General features: G+C 55.1%; 1 protein-coding gene across 1 annotated transcript; it reads left to right on the forward strand.

The window, feature by feature from the left end:
* The first annotated feature begins 2249 nt into the window (after window positions 1-2249).
* Window positions 2250-15006, forward strand: CHRM1 (cholinergic receptor muscarinic 1). Its single transcript, XM_012778185.2, has 2 exons — window positions 2250-2335; window positions 11072-15006. Exon 2 carries the CDS (start codon window positions 11149-11151, stop codon window positions 12529-12531), a length of 1383 nt encoding a protein of 460 aa, XP_012633639.1. The 5' UTR covers window positions 2250-2335; window positions 11072-11148; the 3' UTR covers window positions 12532-15006.
* Window positions 15007-15699: the final 693 nt, after the last annotated feature.

Raw genomic sequence — 15699 nt, forward strand, 5'->3', positions numbered from 1 at the left:
CCCCGCCTCTACCTGCCACGTGTGCCCACCGCTGGCAACTGATGGCTGCTGGCCAAGTCCCAGGGACTCCGGTTTCTGCTCCACTGGCTCCCTTGGCAACTGGGCTCCTGGGCATCAGCGTTGGGAGCAGGGTGTTGGTGGGAAATGAGCAGGGGAGAAGAGCGGGGCAGGCCCCAACCCTGCCCCAAACTCCAGAGCCCTGGGCTTAGAGCTAAGGGGCCTCAGTCCAAACACTTGCCCAGCGCGTGTTAGTCAGACCTCTGCTCTTCAGTTTTCTCACCTCCATAATGGGAATAATTGAGGATCACATTCCTTCCCCCCTCTCATCCCAGGACTTCAGCGCAGCCCAGTGGCATAGAGAACACAGCAGCCCCAGCGCGGTGGTCCAGACAGCCTCCCAACTCTCCTGCACGGTCAGCTCCTGGGGAGGTCGCTGGGGTCAGACGAAGGCAGGACGGGACCCAGGTCTCTATGGCAAAAGGCCCCCCAGGGGCTCTGTCGCTGAGGAAACTCAACACAGAAATCCAAACAGGCCTGGAGGGAGGGGTGCTGGCCGAGCAGTAAGACTGAGGGAGGAGGGGAGGATGGGCTCGTTGCCTCGCAGGTACGCACCTGTGCGCCCTGAGTGGGAGTCAGGGGAGACAGAGTTTGACAAGCTGGGAGGAGAGCTGTCTGTCTGCCTGTCTGTCTGTCTTCCAAGTGGAAACTGGAGGTGGCGCAGGCAGGGAGGTAGAGGCTGCCTCACTTGTCAGAATTAGCAAGTTCCACAGTTGGACAACACTCAGACACGCACGGAATACAGACACACGCGTGCACATGCATCCTGCCTCCAAACCGACAGGGTCGCACCTGCACTTACACAGGCTGCATGACGGCATGAGTCCGCAGGGACACACACATGCGGGGCACTCAGCCACGCGTGGCACAGGCACCTGGCCCCCCGCTCATCCTCAACACCAGACATCCATCTACCCTCACACAGACGGCCGCTAGAGCGCACAGCCCAGCACGCGGGCACGTCCGTCCGCTCGCCCCCAGGCGGGTGCGCCAGCCCTCTGGGTCTGTTCCAAGTTGGAGCCTCTCACGTGAGGCCCAATGTGTCATTTCCAAACAGAAGGAATCTAGCTCCCTCGCAGCAGGGAGGAAGAGCAGGGTGTGTGGCTGGGTGGGTGGGTGCGTGGGCATGTGCGGGGGGAGGGCATGTGTGCGAGGGAAGCAGGCATGTGAGTACCAGGGCATGTGTGCTGGGGCATGGTGCGCGCGGGCTGGGGGCTCGAAGGTGGGGTGGGGGAAGGAGCCCGAGGAAACAGAGTGTGCCTTTGTGAGGGGGTGTGTGTGCTGCCTGGTCTGTGTGCAGTGGGTGTGGGTGTTTGTCTCCCTGTATCCGCCTTCTCTCCCGTCCTGGACTTTTAGCCTTCCTGGGCTTGCCTGCCTCATGTCCTGCCTCCTCCCTCCCGGGGCTCAAACTGGGTGCCCTGGCGGAGGAGGGGTGCACGGCTCCAGGACCTAGTCCAACCCCAGACGCTGCCTGAGGCTTCCCTCTAGCTCCCCCTCCCTTCCTTTCCTCCCTTTCCTCCCTCCCCCTCTTTCCCTTTCTCCCTCCCCCCCCAAGGCTGGCGTGCCAGGGGGTGGGACATGCCAATCACTGGCTGTGCCTCTCCCGTTGCCAGCACAGGGCGCAGCTCCCCCCGGGAGCCAGGTGTTTGGGTCCCTGGAGACGCCGGCGGCCCCCCGGGAGGCAGTGGGGCTAAGGACCCTACAGACCCCTCTCCAGCCCCTTGGTGAGTACATTTGGAAGGGTTTGGGAGGGGCTGCACTAGGTGGGGGCAGGAGAAGCAGGGTCTTTGGTGGGGTGGTGGGTAGGGCAGGGAGGAGGATAAGACAGAAATGGGGATGGACCCTAGAGAAAGGAGGAGGTCAGGGAGGGGTCCAGAGGGCAAGGAGGCGCTGCTGTGGCATTGGACACTGACTGCTCCAAACACCCTGTCTCCTGGCTTTGAATGGATACATCTGATGTTTTTCTGGGCTTCCGCTGGCAGAGAAGATGGAGACCCCCTCAGGAAACTGGACTTGGGGCTGAGAAGGGATTAGGCTGTCTTGTAGCAAGCAGAGCCCCCAGCATCCTGGAGGCACAGTGGGAAGGGCTGGAGGCCAGGAGGCAGCCCTCACCACCAGCATCCTGTGGGAGGTTGACCCCCCTTAATTGGGGTGCCAGTCCAAGAACCTCCTCCTCTCCTCCCTCAGGGTACCCTGAATCCCACCACCCCGTCTACCTCCGCCCCGCCAAGATGGACTGAACCAGGCTGCTGGCCAGACGGACAAGCTGGATGCCAAGGTGGGTGTCGGGCCAGAAGCCAGTGGGAGACCAGGCAAAGAGCCCCAGGGCTCTCTGGGGACAAATGGGCACATGGATGGCCATGCCAGCCAGGAAACATAGCTCTGACATGTGCAGGGGCCCAGAGGGCCCTCCCTATGTCCCTAGTATCTTGGGCTCCCACAGGGCAGGTCTTAGTCCTATGTCCAGGCAATGCATGGACACTAATGGGCACCTAAGCCAGGTGCCCACCCCGTGCCCTCGGACTCCACAATGTGGAGGTAGGCTGGGGGCCAGAAGCTCTGATTCTTGCAGAGCTGCCAGCTCCTGGGCTGGCAGCTGGGGCGGGGGTAGTCAGCTTTCATTAGGTCATTCAGACACATGCAGCTGAGGGGTGGTCAGGGCCAATGGAGAGAGGTTCAGCTCTTCCCGCAAAGCACACCTGCAGCTCCACCCAGACTGACCCAGGGGCTCCTGCCCGACTGGCCGGAAGGAGTCAGGCAGTCTCCAGCACCCGGACAGTCTCCTGTCCCTGGGTAATCAGCTGCTCACTGAGGTGTCAGATGAGAGTTCTCTGCCCCCTGACCTGGGCCACTAGGCAAGCAGGATGGCTGCTGAGATATGAGAGTGAGGAGGTAGTAAAATAGGCTGCAGAAGATCGGCTGGTGGCTGGTGGCTGGCAGTCTGGGAGCTGGATCCTAAGTGCAACGAGGAGTCCACAGTGTGGAGAAGAGGCTAGGCAGAGGTCATGTAGGACCTAGGAAGGACCTTCCCATTGTACAGATGGAGGGACTGAGGCTGGGAAAGGGATGTGCTCATGGTCAGGGTAGGGATATTTAGGAGTCCATTGGGGTTTGAACCCCTTCTTCTCACCCTCAGCACAACACTGCACTGCCGCCTCCGTGAGCAGGAAGGTGGGGTGGGGGAGCAGGGGTGCAGCAAGCTCTGTGAGGCAGGAGCTCGGGCTCCCAGCGGGCGGGCGGGGAGAGGTGGGTGACTGTGCTGGGTTTCTGCTCTGCTCTGGTGCCATGGTGATGCCTACAAGGACGGGGGAGGGAGAAGAAAGGAAATGGGGAGGGGAGCGCAAGGAGCAGGGGCCATGCGGAGAGGGGGATGAGGGGCCCAGCACCTCTGATGCCACACTGGCAGAGCCAGAGCGAGGTCCAGAGCCAACCTGCTAACAGCCAGCTCCGGCATGATCCCGCTAAAGCCAGTGACTGGTTAAGGTCCACCCAGGTGAGCAGATTTGGCCGTGGTTCTAGGGCTGATGCTCCTCTTCTGGCTCAGCAGTACATTTCTGTAGCATTTAACTGATGGCTACTGCCCTCCACACAGCTAATTGGCACTCCCAGTGGTGACTATTGCACCTGAAAATGCGATAAATCCTATTTGTTTACTCCCTCATTCCCAAGGCCAGGTATGGGGTGGAAGTTTCAGGCACCTTTAATGGGTCAAGAGCCACCTTTGGAGAAAACTTAACCCCAGGCGAGAGAGCCGCCTTGGACACGCTGGCTTCTGGGTTGAGGCCCCAACAGAAGGGACCATCGGGTAGACCTGGCTGGAAGGAGCACCCACTCACTGCCTATGTGAGGCTGCAGGTGCCCAGCTCCATGGGCCCCTCCGCATCCCTCCCCCCAGTATTGTCCCATCTCCCAGGCAGGGTTCCGCCTATTTCCAGACAATCACAAGATGGCTGCACTCCTCCCTCCGAAATCTCTTCCCCAGCATGCCCTCATTTTCTGCTTCCCCTGGTACACTCCTTGACCAGCAATAAAGTTCAGAAAAGCCTGGCGTTCAGGAGCCCCTCTCCCTCTCTCCAGCTCTCTCCCCCTGCCTCCCCCAGTGACTCTCTCCCCTCCCCCGCAGTCTTCTCACCAGCCAGATCCCCAGCCCCTGGGGATTGGTCCAGGGCGCTGGCAGTCAACAGTCTGGCCTGCTGCACTAGAGGCTCTGACCTCATCCCTTAACCCTTTGAGCTCAGGCCAACATTTTCCCCTGCCCCACCCACAGTGACAGACACCATCACACCTCCATGCCTGTCCTATCACCTCACTTAGCTTCCCTGCAGCTGGGTGAGGCAGGGCTTCCTTGCTCCATTTTACAGATGAGGATGCTGTTTTTCTCCCATGCTCTCAAGCCAGACAGGGCCTCACTCAAGGGAGCAGGGTCCTGGCAGATGGGGGAGCTAGAGGGAGCAGAGGGGGCTCCGGCCCATGCTCTGGAGCCGGTCCTGACCCAGCAGGCTCATCCTCAGACTGAAGTCAAGTACACATTCATGTATTTATTCCACAAATATTTATTGAGCAACTACTATGTGCAAGCCCTGGGATAAAACAGTGAGTTAGGCAGACACAGCCCCTACCCTGCCTCTCAAAGAGCTCAGGCTGGACCTCCACCTCCCCTCAGCGCTGTCACCATATATCACCCAGATAGATGATAGACAGACAGACAGACAGACAGACACACACACACACACACACACACACGGGCCAGATTCTGAAGGAAGGACCGATTCCTCACTGTTGACTGATTCACACTAGGGCTTGGCCAAGCTAGTGGAGGTGGGCAAGGAGGCAAGAGCCCTCCATCCCCTCCAGAGCAGCTGGTCTCTGAGGCAGACCACCTGCTCCAAATCCTGGTTGCATCGCCAGTGAGCTGTGAGGTCCTTGGAGTCTTGAAGCCTCAGTTTAGGCCTTTTGCAAAAGGCGGAACCTACTTCACAAGGGTTGTAACAGGTAAATTAGATCAGGTATATAATACTTAGGGCCATGTAGGGTATATAGTAAGTAGTTAGTGTCAGTTGCTATGGTAACATTAGTAGTATTATTAAAGGCTCCCAACAGCTTTCATCAGGGGGCTACAGTCCTGGGCAGAAACCACCTCTCCACTTCGTTGCTACCTTCCTATACCCCAGACATGACACCCTCTGAGGATGGGTCCCAACCCATCCCCACAAAGCTTGGACTCACCCCACCATTCCCAGCTTCACTCAGCAATGCACACGCCCTCACTCACAAATATTCATCTTAGGAGTTCACTGCCATCCCACAGAAGGGTAACCAGGTCAGGATAGTGACTTGCCCAAGGTCACACAGCAAGGCAAGAGCTTGCAGCCAGGCAGACGTGGTGGCAAGGGCTGCCCTGGGGAGTCTTCCTCCCACCCGCCGCAATCCCCATTGACGCGTCCTCAACCCCATGGATGGCTTCCCAGAATGTGCTCTGCAAATTCAGCTTCAGGTCCCCCTTTCAAGCAGATGACTGACCCTCAGCCCCTCCTGTGTAGAAATTGTGGAGCCACCACTGAGCCTTGGTACCCTAACTCTCAGCCCAGGGCCGGTCTCCCCAGGGGAACCTTCCCATCGCAGGAAACCAGGTTCTTCCCCAACCACCACCTTGCCTGTCCTGTGGCCTTAAACAGGTAGAGGATTGCCCCCAGTCGAGAATTAAGGAGACTTGGACAGGGTCACACCACAGGGACTAGAGCACGGCTCCAGAAACCTTCTCCTGAGTTCTTTCACTGTCCAAGAAAGGATTTGGGGTGGGGGAACCCCTGCTTCTGATTGTGGAGAAAAGCCCTTCATTGACTAGTCTGTTCTTAGGCTGAATCACAGGGGAAGAGGGTTCAGCAGTGGGAGGCAAGAATCAGGCTCCACTTGCCCAGAACCGCTGCCCCTCTCCATCCCCGCAGCCGCCTGGGCCTTAGCCCTCACAGCACACAGGTGGGGCAGAGCGGAGTTGCCCACAGGTCCAAGTCAGGATCCCAACTCCACCACCTCTGTGGGACCATCAGAAAGCCACCTAGCCCCCTGAGCCTCATTGTCCTCACCTATAAAATAGAGATAGAAACGCCCATTGGGGTGTCCTATTAGATTAAGGGAAATGATATCATACATCAGGTACCCAGCATGCAGGAGGTATTAATTATGGTGGTCATCAGTATGACTATTTAAGTAGGAGACTTGGAAGGGACTTCCAGACATCGAGGGAAGGGACTGCCAGCTTTTTCACCTCCAAGGACCCCTTGGGTTGCTTCTTACACTTCCCCCTGTTCTGAAGCTTATTTAAAATTCACCAAAGTTATAGGAAGCCTTGTAATGGGCAGAGGTCACCATGTTCCCATTCCGAGTTGATGCCATTGCAGTCCTAAGTGGGACAACCTAAGTGAGTCCTCAGTCTTACTCCAGGGACTTGGCTCCTTCCTGTTTAGCATCTTGAGATGTGGGTTTCAGGACCCCATAAAATCTGCCCCCCTTCGCCAGACTGGTCCAACTCCTTCACTACCGATGAGCAAACTGGAAACCAGAGAGGGGCTGTGCCTGGGGTCTGGAGGGGAAGGGGCTTGCTAGGAAGGGTCTGGGCAGTGGATCAGGAGAAGGAATTGGGAATAACAACAAAGGCCTTTAGTAGAGTGTCTGTTTCAGTGCTAGGAGCTTTGAACGCTATTATCCCCCTCAGCTGGGGAATGAGGGTAGCAGGGGAATGAAAGTGGAGTGATTGCTGATGGTCACACAGCTAGAAAGGGACAGTGCTGAGCTTCAAACCCAAGGCTGGGATCCACAATGCCAGGACTAGGGTGAGTCAAGTGAGGCACTCGCCTCAGAGCAAAATTTAAAAGGGGGGGTAGGAGGGGGGACAAAAAGGCTCACTAATCAAGATAATATCGTAATGTAATATTTTAAAAAATCAAATAGCAAATTATAGCCCATAGACTGGCCATCTGTTTTTTTTTTTTTTTTTTTTTTTGAGACAGAGTCTCACTTTGTTGTCCAGGCTAGAGTGAGTGCCGTGGCGTCAGCCTAGCTCACAGCAACCTCAAACTCCTGGGCTCGAGTGATCCTTCTGCCTCAGCCTCCCGAGTAGCTGGGACTACAGGCATGCGCCACCATGCCCGGCTAATTTTTTTTATATATATATATATCAGTTGGCCAATTAATTTCTTTCTATTTATAGTAGAGACGGGGTCTCGCTCTTGCTCAGGCTGGTTTTGAACTCCTGACCTTGAGCAATCCGCCCGCCTCGGCCTCCCAAGAGCTAGGATTACAGGCGTGAGCCACAGCGCCCGGCCTTGGCCATCTGTTTTTGCAAATAAAGTTTTATTAGAACCAGGGCCAGGATCAGAGTGAGGCAAGTGATAGGGGGCTGTTGTGCAAGTGCAGGGCTGGATCCTGTCTTTGTTTAACATGTTCATCATGGACTTTTTTGCATTAATTGCCATTCTTATAAATATTGCATGAAAATATTTTCTTAATTACTGAGTTTTGAGGCACCCCTTAAATTTTGCACCTGAAGCAAGTGCCTGACTTGCCTTACCCTAGTCCTAGCTGCTGTGGGACAAGGGGCTAAGCTTTGAAATCTGCTCACGCTGATGAGAGGCGCCTGCAGCTGGGCAGGGTGCAGTGCTCAGGCCGGCAAGCTCCTCTGGTCTGAGCCTCTGCAGGTCTTTGCCCAGGCCAGCGCTACAGAGCTGCTCCAGGCTACCTGGCGGGTGTGACATGGGGGGCAGCACCCAGTCAAGGAGCCAGGGGACCTTGAGCTAATGATCCTTTCTACCCCATTTTCTCTGCGCCTCAGTTGCTCCCTTTGTGCAATGGGCATTAAACAGCACTCATTTCAGAAAATCAAAGTGACAAGAGTTGTATCGGGCAAACTCAAGTGTGGTATCCACCAGCAGCCTCACAGGTACAATAAAACTCAGTGATCGAGACAAATCACAGCCCTTTTGTCACGACAGAGGGGTCTGTTTGCTGCTCTGTGGTGAACATATCTTTCTCTTAGTCTTGATCTTGCTCTTGCTCTTGCTCTTGCTCTGTAAATCTATCTTGTCCTTCCTCAATACACTTCATTTCATACTTGCCTTGAAAGAAAAAAGACAAATCATATTTTAAAGTAATAGTCTTAAAATTCAAATTGGCAAACTACGGCCCTGGGGCTCACCTTCAGTTTTTATAAATGAAGTTTCATTGGAACAAACTGCCTGGGCTCAAATCCTGGTTGTGTGATCTTGTGCAAATTCTCTTGCTTTTCTCAGCCTCAAATTCCTCAGCTATAGAATGGAGACAATAGCAATACCTAGGTCGAAGGTTCCAGTTAAGATTAAATATGAGATTATGCATATAAGCCCTTTAGCAATGACTAGCACTCAGGGAGCACTAACAGCAATGAGCATTATTATTATTAGTTGCTATTGCAGTATTACAAATTTTTTGTTTGTTTGTTTGTTTGTTTGTTTGTTTGTTTGTTTTGAGACAGAGTCTCACTCTTTGCCCAGAGTAGAGTACCATGTCGTCAGCCTAGCTCACAGCAACCTCAAACTCCTGGGCTCAAACAATCCTTCTGCCTCAGCCTCCCAAGTAGCTGGGACTGACTACAGGCATGCACCACCATGTCCAGCCCATTTTTTCTATATATATTTTTTTAGTTGTCCAATTAATTTCTTGCTATTTTTAATAGAGATGGGGTCTCATTCTTGCTCAGGCTGGTTTTGAACTCCTGACCTTGAGCGATCCTCCTGCCTGGGCCTCGCAGAGTGCTAGGATTACAGGCATGAGCCACCGTGCCCAGCCTGTTTGTTTGTTTTTTTGATACAGAGTCTCAGTCTGTTGCCCAGGCTAGAGTGCCATGGCATCAGCCTAGCTCACAGCAACCTCAAACTCCTGGGCTCAAGTGATTCTCCTGCCTCAGCCTCCCGAGTAGCTGGGACTACAGGCATGTGCCACCATACTCAGATAAATTTTGTTTTTAGCTGTCCAGCTAATTTCTTTTATTTTATTTTCAGTAGAGATGGGGTCTTAGTCTTGCTCAGGCTGGTCTTGAATTCCTGACCTTAAGTGATCCTCCCACCTCGGCCTCCCAGAGTGCTAGCATTACAGGTGTGAGCCACCACAGCTGGCCAATATCAGAGATTTTTAATCAAAGAAGTAGACATTCCTACACAGGAAGGAGCCCTCATTGCTACACATACTGAGTGTTAATAAGGACCCAGTGCTTGCACGTGCCGGGGGCCGTTCAGGCCCTCTACATGCATTGCCTCGTTTAATCCTCACAATTCCTGGAGGTATTAGCTAGTAGTAGCTAATAGGTATTATCCCCATTTTTCAGTTGAGGAAACCAAGCCATAAAGAAGTTATGTCACCAGTAATATTCACACACTCACACACCCAGTAAATGGCATTGCCTGGATTCAAATCCAGACAGTCTGGCTCCAGAGTCCAGGTTCCTTAACTGTGATGTTACACATGCGCCCTCACGTGCAAACTGTCCCAGATACACTGACAGCCACAGTCTTTCCTGCTCATTCTGTCCCACGCTGAACTCGCCATGCTGAGAGCTGCTCTTACACACTGACAGTTTGCCGTGGACCGTGGGGATGGCCTCAGCCGCACACCACCCACCCAGGCCACCTATCACAGGGACAGCACTTCAGTCTGTCACGGGCCTGGTGCCCAAGGAACACCGGAGGTTGGTGGGCCCTTGCTGAACATCTGTCCCTTGAAATCTTCCCAACAATACAGCCCCCGAAGGCCATAGCTGTGAGCTGGGGGGACCCTCAATATTTTCAGTGGACAGATGAGTGCCTGAGGCCCAGAACAGGAAGGGACCCACCAAATTACAAGGCAATAAGGCCATAGCTAAGCTGGTCTGGACCTTCACCCTTTGCTGTGGCTTCACCTTGGTTGTGGGGGCCTCCTGTCCAGCTGGGAGGCTGTTAAGGGTCCTGGCCTGCCTTTCTCTTCACCCAGCCCTAGTGCCCGGGCCAGATTCCAGATCCAAGAAAAGTCTGGAGGATCTTCCCGTTCCCTTTGCTTCCCGATACTCAGCTGGGGCCCAGGAACAGAGTGGGGAGAGGGAGGGAGGCTTCCCACGCCCCATCTGGGGCCAGACCCCTACTTAGCTGGGAGCTGGAGCCCTCATCCCTGCTGCCTGCTTTTACCCCAGACCTTCCTACCACCAAGCGGGTGGCCAGGCCCAGCACAACTTTCCCTGCTATCCTCTTAGAGGGTCCAGTTCAACCCCAAACACCACCTTCCTCATGTGTGTATGTAAACCCACATGCACAGAAAAATGTACAGACATAAACATAAACACACACACACATGCACGGTGCCCCTCTGCTCTCATCTCTTTCCCCTCATCCTCTCTGAGCCCTCCCCTTCTTCCCATCTCTCCTTGTGAGATGGAGGAATCCCACTGGAGCGCCACATACCCAGTGAGAGTGAGAAGTGGCTTCTAATTGTACTCACCACCCATGTCACCATAGCCAGGCCTTATAGCTGCTCAGAGCCATCGTCTCAGTAAGCCGTAACGAGAGACCTTCCTTCTAGAGATGTACCACGGCTAAATTCGATAACTCAATTAAGGGCTTAGCACTGTGTCTGGCATGTAGTGACTACTCAGTAAATGAGCACTTTAATAAAGTTGAGTGAAATGCTTTGAGAATTTGGCAGGACTGTACACAAAGTGAGTCTCCTCCCAACTCCTGCCACATGAGTTAAGCAAGGCAGGAATTAGTAGTAATTTCCCAATGAGAAAATTGAGACTCCGAGTCTGAATGGAGAAGCTGGAATAGGGCTCAGATCCCTGGATTCCAAACCCTCTCCATGCCGCTGGCAAATCCTCTCGAGGCTGGGAAGGAGCTCTGTAAGTGGCCCTGTGTGAGCGCCAGTAAGGGAGGGCAGGGGCTGTGTCCTCAGCACCTCCCTCTCAGGGTTGCCAGAGATGTCCAGTGGCCCAACCAAAGCCCATGTCCTTTCTCTTCAGGTGATGACCTTCCTCTGAGGAAGCCCTGTAGCGTGACTGGAGGAAGGGGCTGCCCACCCGAGCCCCATCTGGCCACCATGAACACCTCGGCCCCACCTGCCGTCAGCCCCAACATCACCGTCCTGGCACCAGGAAAGGGACCCTGGCAAGTGGCCTTCATTGGGATCACCACAGGCCTCCTCTCTCTGGCCACAGTGACAGGCAACCTGCTGGTACTCATCTCCTTCAAGGTCAACACGGAGCTCAAGACAGTCAATAACTACTTCCTGCTGAGCCTGGCCTGCGCTGACCTCATCATCGGCACCTTCTCCATGAACCTGTACACCACCTACCTGCTCATGGGCCACTGGGCTCTGGGCACGCTGGCTTGCGACCTCTGGCTGGCCCTGGACTATGTGGCCAGCAATGCCTCTGTCATGAATCTGCTGCTCATCAGCTTTGACCGCTACTTCTCCGTGACCCGGCCACTGAGCTACCGCGCCAAGCGCACACCCCGCCGGGCAGCGCTGATGATCGGCCTGGCCTGGCTGGTTTCCTTCGTCCTCTGGGCCCCAGCCATCCTCTTCTGGCAGTACCTGGTAGGGGAGCGGACAGTGCTGGCCGGGCAGTGCTACATCCAGTTCCTCTCCCAGCCCATCATCACCTTTGGCACAGCCATGGCCGCCTTCTACCTCCCTGTCACAGTCATGTGCACGCTCTACTGGCGCATCTACCGGGAGACGGAGAACCGGGCACGGGAGCTGGCAGCCCTTCAGGGCTCGGAGACACCAGGCAAAGGGGGCGGCAGCAGCAGCAGCTCAGAGAGGTCTCAGCCAGGGGCTGACGGATCACCAGAGACTCCTCCAGGCCGCTGCTGTCGCTGTTGCCGGGCCCCTCGGCTGCTGCAGGCCTACAGCTGGAAAGAGGAAGAGGAAGAGGATGAAGGCTCCATGGAGTCCCTCACATCCTCAGAGGGTGAGGAGCCCGGCTCTGAAGTGGTGATCAAGATGCCCATGGTGGACCCCGAGGCACAGGCCCCCACCAAGCAACCCCCCCGGAGCTCCCCGAATACAGTCAAGCGGCCGACCAGGAAAGGGCGTGATCGAGCGGGCAAGAGCCAGAAGCCCCGCGGGAAGGAGCAGCTGGCCAAGCGGAAGACCTTCTCACTGGTCAAGGAGAAGAAGGCGGCTCGGACCCTGAGTGCCATCCTGCTGGCCTTCATCCTCACCTGGACACCGTATAACATCATGGTGCTGGTGTCCACCTTCTGCAAGGACTGTGTTCCCGAGACCCTGTGGGAGCTGGGCTACTGGCTGTGCTACGTCAACAGCACCATCAACCCCATGTGCTACGCACTCTGCAACAAAGCCTTCCGGGACACCTTCCGCCTGCTGCTGCTCTGCCGCTGGGACAAAAGACGCTGGCGCAAGATCCCAAAGCGCCCTGGCTCTGTTCACCGCACCCCCTCCCGCCAGTGCTGATGGCCCCTCTCCTGCACCCCTGCACCCCAGTCCCCGGGAAAGGCCGGTGGAAAGCGGGCAGAGGCTGCATCCTCAGCCCTAGGGCCCTGCACAGGCCTCACCCGGCTTCCCAGGCCCCTAGGTCACCTTCCTGGACAGCCCAGAGAGACCCTGCCAACTTTCCAAACTTTGCTATTCCCAGGCAGGGAGTGAAACCCGGGGAACTGGTTTTTCTGTTCCCTGCTGGGTGGGAATGGGCTCTTCACCAGGAAGAAGGCCCGGGAGGAGGATCCGGGCTTTGGACTCCTTGTTTGCGTTTAGGCAGGAAGTCAGGAGCCAGCAGGGCGGGACAGGAGAAAGAAGGATTAACATTAGTCTTCTTGGCCCAGTGGCGGCCCAGATTGCGATCTCAGATGGCGCCCTCTGGGGGCCACAGCCCAGAACTGACACCAACCATTGAGAAAGAAAAGCTTGGCTCACAGGGAGCTGGGGATCCTCTCCCTCCATAGGCAGAGCCCGCCCAGCTGGGCCCTAGGCACACTCCCCAGGATTGTCCAGCCTCCTTACAAATGTCCTCAGAACATCCCTGTGTGGGTCACCCCAAGGCAAATGTCCAAGCATCAACAGGGCAATAACACCAGAGGGGATCAGCTTGGCTAGTCACACATCTAGTCCCAAGGCAGCAGCAGGACCAGGTGCCAGGTGTCCCAACTATGTCATTTCCCTGGGTTCAGGGGGAAGGGGTGCCTGCTATCCAGCCCCACACCCCTGCCCCCTGCCCCAGAAAAGCCTCAGTCCCTCCCTCCTGGCTCACAGCCGCCCCCTGGATGGATCTGCTCCCTGCAGACCTAGCCAGGCCTCCCGCATGCTGCCTGCCTCCAGCCCTGCCCTACACAGGCCTGGCCCAGCCAGCAGTTTCTCTCCTGTGAGCTCCCCAGTCCAATCCATGCATGGCCTCCCAGCCACCCTGACCTCCAGGCCCAGCCTGGCCCCAGATGTTCTTTCCTTCCATCCTCAGCAAGTGCTGAGTCTGTGAATAAAGCCACATAACCAGCGGGCACTAAGGGGCCTCCCTCCCTGTGTTGGCTCGAGACCCTGATCTCAAGCCAGGGCATGATGGGGCAGGGAGGGCCCAAGTACTGTAAAATGTGGGCTGCGGCCCTGAAGGTGGTTCCAGGACGGGCAGGAGGGAGTAGCTGGATCTACCGAAGCCTGTGGGTCCCAGCACCATGGTTCCCCGGCTCAGGTGAGTGGAGCTGTAACGACCAGACCTAGGCTTTGGAAGTGGGGCCACTAGGCAAAATAAACTGCCCCTGCTGACACCCGTACATACTCTCCATTGGCCCTGCCATACCCAGGGAGAACAGAATTGCTCCAAACCCCCATTTACAGGTGGGGATAATAAAGCCCAGAGGCCCAGGAGGTTGTTCAGAGTTATTCTGCAGAGCAACACCCAGGCCTCCAAGCAATCCATAGCCTCCGGACCCTGGACCACGGAGATTCAGGGCTTGGGTGGTATTTAGGCCAAAATGCTCCATCAGGGTGACCCTCAGGCCAGGTTATAAGGTATTGGTGAGGGTTCTCCAAAGCCTAACATAATGGAATCCTAAAGAGGTTAATTCCATAGCCTAGAACAGTGGTTTTCAAAGTGTGGCTGTTACTGGGGGTCCCCAAGATCACCTATAGGTCCAATGATTTGCTATTAATAGAAGGATGCGCAGAACTCGGCAAAGCTGTTATACTTGTAGTTACAGTTTATCACAGTGGAAGAATACAGAGTAAAACAGCAGCAGAAAAAGGTGCATGGGGCAGAGTCCGGGAGAGACCAGGTGCCAACTTCCAGCTGTCCTCTCAGTGGAGTCTTGCAGACAGTACTTAATTCTCTCTATGATGTGTGACAACACATGTGAAGTACTGCCAACCAAAAAAGCTCACCAGAGCCTTGGTGTCCAGTGTTCTCACTGGATTGGTCATATAGGCATGGCTGACCACCCATCTGGCTGACCTTGGTTACTTACTCTCTAGCCCTACTTTCTAGCCCTTCTAGAAGTTAAACTGATACTGTATGGCCCAAGGCCTCCACCATAAATCCCATTGTTAGCATAGACTCTCTGGTATGGCCTAAGGCACACAGGTAAGCAAAAACACTCTTACTGGGCAGCATATTCCAAGGGCTTAGGGTTATCTCCTGGGAGCCAGGCAAGACCAAACCCTTTCTTTGAAATGTGCAGGCTTTGGACAGTCATCCAGACCTGCTGAATGACTCTTTTAGTTCATAGTGGTTAGGACCACCAATAGCATCAGTGGCCAGGCGTGGTGGCTCACGCCTGTAATCCTAGCACTCTGGGAGGCCGAGGCAAGCAGATTCCTTGAGGTCCGGGGTTCAAAACGAGCCTGAGCAAGAGCGAGATCCCGTCTCTACTAAAAATAAAAAGAAAGTAATTGGCCAACTAATATATAGAGAAAAAATTAGCCAGGCATAGTGGCGCAGGCCTGTAGTCCCAGCTACTCAGGAGGCTGAGGCAGGAGGATCGCTTGGGCCCAGGAGTTTGAGGTTGCTGTGAGCTAGGCTGATGCCACGGCACTCACTTTAGCCTGAGCAACAAAGTAAGACTCTGTCTCAAAAAAAAAAAAAAAAAAAAAAAGCATCAGTATCACCTGGGAACTTGTTAGATATGTAAAGTCTCATGGTCACCCTAGATTTACTAAATCAGAAACTCTGGGGGTGGAGCCCAGACATTTGTTTTAACAAGCCCTCCAAGTGATTCGGATACAGGCTATAGCGTGAGAGTCTCTGACCAGAGGGATGAGGTCCTGAGTGGAGATATATCCTTGCAGAAGGAGGAGTGGGGATTCACCTCACACATAGTTGTTGGGACTGCCAGAAGCCTGTGGAAAACAGCTTCCAACACTATGGGCAAGGCGCAGGCGTCCTCAAACTATGGCCAGCGGGCCACATGCGGCCTGCTGAGGACATTTATCCGGCCCACCAGGTGTTTTTGCCGCTGCTGCCAGTCCTGCTTAGCAGCTGACTCAACTCGTCCTGGGCCCACAGTGCGCATGTGTGGAATGTGCGCCGCACTCTCCAACGGCCCTCCAACCGTCTGAGGGACAGTGAACTGGCTCCCTGTTTACAAAGTTTGAGGACCCCTGGAAGGGCATCCACCAAGGAAGCCAGCAGGAAGCCTC

The sequence above is a fragment of the Microcebus murinus genome, chromosome 4 (assembly GCF_040939455.1).
Source record: "Microcebus murinus isolate Inina chromosome 4, M.murinus_Inina_mat1.0, whole genome shotgun sequence".
NCBI lineage: Eukaryota > Metazoa > Chordata > Mammalia > Primates > Cheirogaleidae > Microcebus > Microcebus murinus.